The sequence below is a fragment of the Dermacentor variabilis genome, chromosome 10 (assembly GCF_050947875.1).
Source record: "Dermacentor variabilis isolate Ectoservices chromosome 10, ASM5094787v1, whole genome shotgun sequence".
NCBI classification, from domain to species: Eukaryota; Metazoa; Arthropoda; class Arachnida; order Ixodida; family Ixodidae; genus Dermacentor; species Dermacentor variabilis.
Genome location: NC_134577.1, coordinates 52139648 through 52147198, shown reverse-complemented (window position 1 = coordinate 52147198; position 7551 = coordinate 52139648). Strand labels below are relative to the sequence as shown.

The 7551-nt window shown below is 45.2% G+C and overlaps 1 protein-coding gene across 2 annotated transcripts in view; it reads left to right on the top strand.

Moving 5' to 3' along the window:
- The window catches only part of LOC142560545 (uncharacterized), an 81997-nt gene extending 76221 nt beyond the window's left edge, over positions 1-5776 (top strand). The window contains exon 13 of one of the 2 annotated variants that reach the window (XM_075672727.1): positions 5613-5776. In XM_075672727.1, coding sequence (XP_075528842.1) covers positions 5613-5639 — 27 coding nt within the window. In that variant the 3' untranslated portion in view covers positions 5640-5776. The remainder of the gene's footprint in view (positions 1-5612) is intronic. The other variant, XM_075672730.1, reaches the window with a different exon arrangement.
- Positions 5777-7551: the final 1775 nt, after the last annotated feature.

Below are 7551 nucleotides of genomic sequence, written 5' to 3'. Positions count from 1 at the left end.
TTCGTTGTAGAAGCCCATCATTTGCTCGAAGGGCAGAACTTTGAGTTACGGGACGAGGGGAAATGCCTTGAGCTTGCGTAGAAACACCGGCAGAAGTTGCTACAGCTTACTGCCCGTTCCCTTCGCAGCTATCTACAATCAATCGGAACGTCAACCCCTGGCCAACGACGAGGGAGAGCTACTGGCACCGTGCAGCCAAGAGACGAGGTGACAAATTATACAGAGTAGGTGATGCATGCTCTTATTCTTTGATTTATTCGCAATGCTCGTAAAATTAATTTGTGTTGTATGGTGCGTAGTGGGTATAGCTGCATAGCGGGCTGTGAGGGAAGCCGCGGGGTATAGATACATACTTATTTCGACCACCTGGGTTCTCTAACGTGCGCCCACTGCACGGCAAACGAGTTTCGTTGGTGATAACTTTATTGAATTGTCCGGCAAGTTCTTGGCGACCTGGGCTCAGGTTTTCCACGACGGGACGTCGGATGGATGGATGCTATGAGCGTACCCTATGGAACGGGACGGTGGGTTGCCCCACCAAGCTGTTGTTATTGTATTGCCTAATGTCCTACCTACGGCAAAAAGAAAAAAAAAGAAAAGGAGAAAAAAGGACACACAACGAATTCCCATAACAAAATTCTCTGAACCCCTATTGTCATCTTTGTTTTTGCATGCCTGCGTTGTTTGTCGTTTCCCTACTTTTCTTCCACCAATATTTCAATCGCCGCTTACTAATCTCTACTGGAGACGTGTTAATACTTTGCCCCTGCTCTCGCTGAACCCAAGGGCTTCAAAGAGACCAGAGATGCCTAAATCGACCGCTGGCCAGATATCTCCACATTCTAATAAAACATTCGCCATCGTTTCCCTCGCTTCACCGCAGCAAGCACATCTTCTTCGTTGTTGTATTTCGCGATATGAGTGCGTGCTGTAAGGCATCCTGATCTCGCTTTGAAAAGTAGTGAGCTACCCTTTGAGTTATCATAAATTGTGTCTTTCCTAAGTTCGTTTTTTTTCTCTTAACTAGTTAATCATGCATGGCAGGTTTCTTTTCCTTTTCCGCCACCCATGAGATTATCTCAGCCTCTCTGACTTTCCGTTTGATGTTCTTTGTTGCCATGTTCCTCACCGTACAGGTCGCATACTTGCTGGTAAGGTTCCTAGTTCTTTTCCTCCACTGTTACTCAATGTTCTTCCTGTACAAATAGCTGAAAACTCTCCCAGCCCATTTACTTTCTTCCACATTCCACAGTCACACTTCATAATCAATTTTACTCCGAGCTTCTCTCACTTCCAAGCTTGTTCAGCTCATATCACCCTGTGCACCTTCATTTGTAGTTTTCCCGTGAGCCCCCCCCCCCCCCCCCCCAATGCGAGGCCTTCCACTGATCTTTGGTTACCATCGAGTCCTGATTGCGCGCCTGACCTCAAGCAAATAACCGCATTTACAAGTGTAAGTCCTGGAACCGTTACACCCTTCCAATTACCCCGGAACGTCTCGTACCTATTTTATCCCCATAGCGCTCTGTGCTTCATTGTGGTCGCATTTCTCTTCCGCTTTGCTGTAGTTGTTTCTTTTTCTGTGTTTCCAGATATCTATAGCCTTCGTTTATCCATATACCAAGGTATTTTTATTCTTCTACCCGAGGTATTTCCTGACCATGAATTGACATTATCTGTTCATTGTTTTCACTGAATGCCATAACACCTGATTCCTTAACGCTAAATTTCAGACCTAAATTCTCGCCTTCCTCTCCACAGAATCAACACAGATATCAACCAGACGTTACTTATCACTTTGGTTGTTAGCTAGCAAGGCAACGTGGTCCACATCAAACAAACCTGGAAGCTGCTGCTCTACCACTGTACCTACCTGTTTTTTATGAGAAATTAAACCAGATATTACTTCCTTCTAGCGCCCTTTCCATCGTTGCCATGTGCACTGTAAACAGCAGTGGGATAAAGGGCACCCCTGCCTCAGTCCCTTGTTGATATCAACTTTCTCTTAACTTCTTATCCCTTCCCATTCAACGCAAATGGTATGTTTTAGGCATATCTCCCTCAAAATCTGTATACACAATCGTCGCCTAAGCCTTCCTTCGAGAGAATATCCCACAAAATGTTGCGGTCTACGTCGTCATACGCTCTGGTAATGTAAAAAAAAAAAAGCCACATGTAACGGTCTCCTTTCTTCCCTGAACATTTCAATACCTTGTGTATGAACAAATAAGTTATCATCCAGACGCCTGCAGATTCTGAAGCCATACTGAAGTTCTCCCAATGTGCCATTATTCCCTGTACATGCTTGAAGTCTTAATTTAATCACGTGCATTTCTAACCTGTATATTACCGTTGTAATGGTCCCCGGTCAATATGAGTGAATCCCATCTACCTCCCTTACCTTTATAAATTAAATTAATTCAACTTTATCGCCAACTGCCTGGTATTCGCTCATCTTGTAAGCTTTTCGCTACTGGTTACAACAGAGCTTCCTTACTTCCTGGTCCTGGTTAATTAATCAGCCTAACAGGAACCTCGTATAACACTCCGACTGTGCACTTAGGAATTGTCTCTTCGACTTTCTTCCAGTTGAAATTTATCAGCACCAGCTCCTTTTCCATCTGGTTATTTTTCATGCTCTTCTCTTCCTCAAGGAAAACCTCTTCACTGCCTTAAAAAGATTCGGCTTTTAATTTTCGGGTGTAATTTAATGCCGCGTCCCCTTTCAGTTTGTTTCCATCTTCGTCTTAGACATGTTGTATTGTTTCAGACTTCCTGCCTAATAAGTTTATGTGGTTCCAAAATAATTTAGGTGCGGCCTTCTTTTTCTCACGTATTTGTGACAACCAACCTTCACTTTCACCTTTTACCTTTGCTTGAATAAGTATTTGAACCATAGTTTCTATTCTCCCGGTATATGTACCATATTCTGGTTATTTGTTCCTGCGGCAACTGCGCTTTTTTTTTTTTTGCATGCCTGTGCTCTCGGGATGCTTTGTGTCATTCGGCGATCGCTTCTCGTATATTCCTGTTCCACCAGCGTTTCGGTTTCTACTTTTTTCAACGAGCATGTAGCTTCTCTTTCCGCATTTCTGTCGTTATTACCCGTCGAGATCTTGTCTCAGCGGCACCTCGCGAGCCTGCTGGGCGGCCCATAGTTGGTTACCGAGGCCGGAGCTGCGCAGAGCAGCGGCCTAACTCAGCGATAGGGTCTCGGAGTTGTTGCGTTGGGCGTTACATTCCCATAGTACGTGTTTGAGTGTGCCTGTATCCTGCTTGCATGTCTTGCATGTGTCTTCTTTACGTACTTCAGGGAATATCCGTTTGAGGTGAAATGGGTTCAGGGAAGGTATTTGTTTGTAGTTGGCGTAGGGCCACAGCTTGTGTCCTGACGTTTTTTTTTGCCTTCAATCCCAAACTGTGTATGAATACCGCGGTCAGGATCGAACCCGTGACCTCGTGCTCAGCCATATCCATAGCCATAGCCACTAAAGCAGCGGGGCAGGTATGCAAATCGTTTCACCGACTTTTAGCGGAGGCACTGTTGGCGTTGTATCAACACAGTCGCGGCGCGGTCACATTCCTATGTGCGCAAGTGATCCGCATAGCTCCGTTAGGCCCGCCCTACCACTCGACAAACATAAGGGACACCGGTAGTACGACTTCCAGAAAAGCTGATGCGTCACTTTGTGTAAACCGGGGCGCATGTATGGCGCGCCCATACTACCTCACCCAAAGGAATAAATGCAACTCCAGCGAAACCGCACGTACGCTTGTGAGGCACAGTAATACCCATGGCGAGACGTTATTCTCTACCTATTCGTTATTCGCTACCGGATTTGACACGTGCGAGCACGAAGCGCCGACATTGTTTCTGCACTAATGTGATAAGCACATTTGGTGGCACACGCTTGCGTACCGGTGCGAGGCTTGGCTAATATTGTGAACTTCTAATTTCTATTCAGCGGAGACCGACGACAGTCTCACCTTACCAAGACTGCACGCAGTCCTGTTGCCGGTTCGTACGGCTCCCTAATCGCACTGGTGGCTACTATGACTGCTGGGACACTCGTTCCGCTGACGGCACCGTATGTGATTCGACAAGGGTGAGATACCATTCTCCTTGAAACTCAATTTTGTTTTTGTTTTTTGCATGCAGTCTTCTTGCAACGTACGTAAATATCGAGAGCCCTAATTTTCTTCGCCTGCTTGTACCGCACAACGGCAAACTGTCCTTATTAATATACGCTGCCCTAGAAAGTAACAAAGAGCTGCAAAATGACGCATGTTAAAAAGCTGAGCTGCCTTCGCACTTGCCGTAAGGCTTACGACGCCACAACAATGAAACCGTCTTGCCTGAGGCATTTCCGACTGGCACTTCTGTCAAATATTATGTTGACTTTCTTTGAAAACAAAGGGAGAGACGATATCTGTTTCCGTATTTCACAAAACATACATGTAAAAGTGGTGCTCCTGATTGGCAAGCACATGGGCCTCCACTGATTTCACAAAGCGGCGGGATAACGGAACTATTGCTGCAGCGGTGACCAAATCACTACCGTTTGCTTTCTTTTTTCTTCTTTTTTTCTTTGACGGGAGGAGGGGGGGGGGGTAACAGACGTGCTTTTAATGCAGGCCCTGAGCCGGGCAAATCTAATTAACGATCAGTTTCAATTATTTCCATTTTTGTCGCTTCGCCAGTGACCCAAGCGTCGCTCCCTCTCTGTTATAACTCGGATTGATCGGTTGTGAGCTGTGAATGGTAATACTTAAAATCGGGCAAAAGGAATCCTTAACTCATGCCGGCTTTGGTCTCCCTCACTTGGATCTGACTCCGCCAGAGATTACAGAATTACAGTTATAAAGATTTTTAAGCTAAGATACCTATAAATTTATTCGATGAAAATTATCACCTTCAAGAAACTAAAATATTGCACGGCATTGACTGCTGGAAGCAAGACCACGGTCACCAGAAATATCATACAAATCTCTGTGTATCTTTCGTATCGTTTCGTTGTATTTCTATAACTCTTTCGAGAGTTAGCACAAGTGTATTTTCAACGTGACCGAAGCTGCGTGATTAAGGCAGTGCTGTGTCCGTCTGTAACAGTTCTGTACAGCTGTCTTCTATAGGATAACTGCGATGATAGGGCTAGTGTCAGACACATACAAGGAATGTTATTCGCTCGGCACAATAGAAAACCTACCTAGTTTCTCCCGATCACTTGTTCATAAAATAACCTTTATTGCGGAATCGTACTACAGGGAAAGGGGGGGGGGGGGGAGGGGGTCGTGGTGCTCCGCGAAATAAAAATGAGAAATCGGCGATGATCGTCGAACGAACGAGTGAACGAACATTTTCGTTGCTGAGTCCAACCACAGACCATCGACCGAGGACCAAACACGAAGACTAGCCCGAAAACCAAAATAATAATAATAATTGAAGGCTATTCGCTTTAAATACTTTCCTAACCGCAGGCGGCTATATAACTTCCAAAAAGAAAGGGAAAGTACAAGGAAAATAAACGCACAGTTATTGCTTTCAGCTAGCCGAAATCTGATTTGTTTTTGCCTGTTCGTAACACGCACTGTGTTTGCTTTCTTTGTTTCAGGTGTGCTTAGACGGCGTGTGCGCCTAAATTCACCTTCGGAACACAGACTGACTGAGGGATTCGAGTGACAACAAGCGATGCTGTTGGGTATCCTGAGCTGCGTTAACGCCTGCCTCCTGTTGCTTCTCCGAGTGACTTTTTCTTTTTCACACCGTTTATTTTTTTTCATTCATTCTTTCTTTTTTGACGCACGGTTTTACCAACTTCACAGAAAATAAAACAGCATAAGCTTGCGATAACCATGCATTTCCAAGAGAATGCAAGTGGTTTATACATAACCGTCGTGTTGATCTTTATTGAATACCGTCGATAGTCAAATTATCTAGGCGCAGACAAATGGTATAAATATATACGTATGAAGACTACACAAGTAAATTTGACTTGTACTGGCGCAGCAGCCACCACGACTACAATACTACAGGCTGGAAGGAAAACTAAAAAGAGCAAAAATTACACAGACTGCTCGCGTCACAAGACTGGGACTTCCACTTCGCGAGAGTTTGTTTGCGTTGCTGCGACACATAATGGCTTCGTTATAAGAGTTTCATCAAGCACTTTTAAAGTTGGATCGTGCTCAATTTTTTTTCTGCTTTAAACAGAGCGTACACAGAGGGGTATGAAAATGTGCTATAAATAGGCATGACTCTGTGATATATTACCGAGGACACACCTGTTTCTCATAACTGTTGATCGGTCTGCCTACTCACGCTGTCAACCAATTTATGAACCCCACCAGCCCGAATGTCAAACAAGACAGAATATCGCACGCAAATGGGGACTTGAATTGATCAACCATGGTCAAACAAGAGACGCCTCATGGCTAGAACCAAGGTTTCGGTAAGAGTGCTTGTCTACGGACAGATGAAAAGTCCCCTCGTCGAAACATTGGTTCCAGGGACCATCCATTTTATGACGACTGTTGATAACCAGCATGAATGTCGTTGACTGCCTCCCACAGTCAACTCAATTGGCTTCTTGCGATTGATTATAAGCTTCGCATGTATTCCCGCGTCAGCAGGCCCAATCTCCGTTGATTAGACTTGTACCTGCTTGTTGATTATTCAGCGCCACATTTCATACAGCATTTTCCTGCGTTGCACAAGAAGTTTTCCATGCTAGCCTTACTTGGAGTATCTGTGTTCGTTTGTGTTTCATCGTAATGATAATCAGCAGGTGATTTATGCCAACCTTAGGACGAATACCCTTCCCAGAGATCTCCAGTCACTCCTGCTTTGAGTGGGACGAGCTCAACCTATACGCCTTGCGGCTTCGTGATGCACTTTTTGGCGACGTCCCCCACTCTACACACTGTCCCTCTGTGGGGGCTTAAGTTGCCCCCAAACAATAATCGTCACCTGTTCTTGTTTGCATTTTCTTTCTTTAAAACTCTGCTCGTTCTACTTTCCTGTCAAAAATTCCATGTCGCGCCCACACGCGCGTCTCGTACTTGCGGAACCCGAAAGCACTGGGCGTGCAGCGTGAATGGAAAGGCACGAGGTCCGACTGAAAAGTAGCGAGACAGGCGTCACTAGGAGATAACGATTACTGTTTATTATTGTTGTATTAGGGTGAAAACTTTTCGCGGAGTATAGAGACTGGTCACTGGTCAGTGTCAACAGCGACCAGTGAACTGTATATGCATGCCGACAAATTTAACACCGCTGTATGCTTACGAACTGAGGATGCAGTGCACCTACTGTGATCATCCAGCCTTCTAGCAATAGCTGAATGGATTAGTGTCACGCTGCCCAGCTCATCTGCTCGTTTGTAGCTACTTCGATTATCACTCCCAAACGGAGTGCACTCACCATTTCGCTCAATCAGAGACTAGGGACAGCAAGATACACACGATCATCGAATTTCGAACGAAGATCACTGGAGAGAAAGTCAGAGCACAAGTCGCTCATGGACTGTGTGAATCAAAGGAAATACGTGCCTT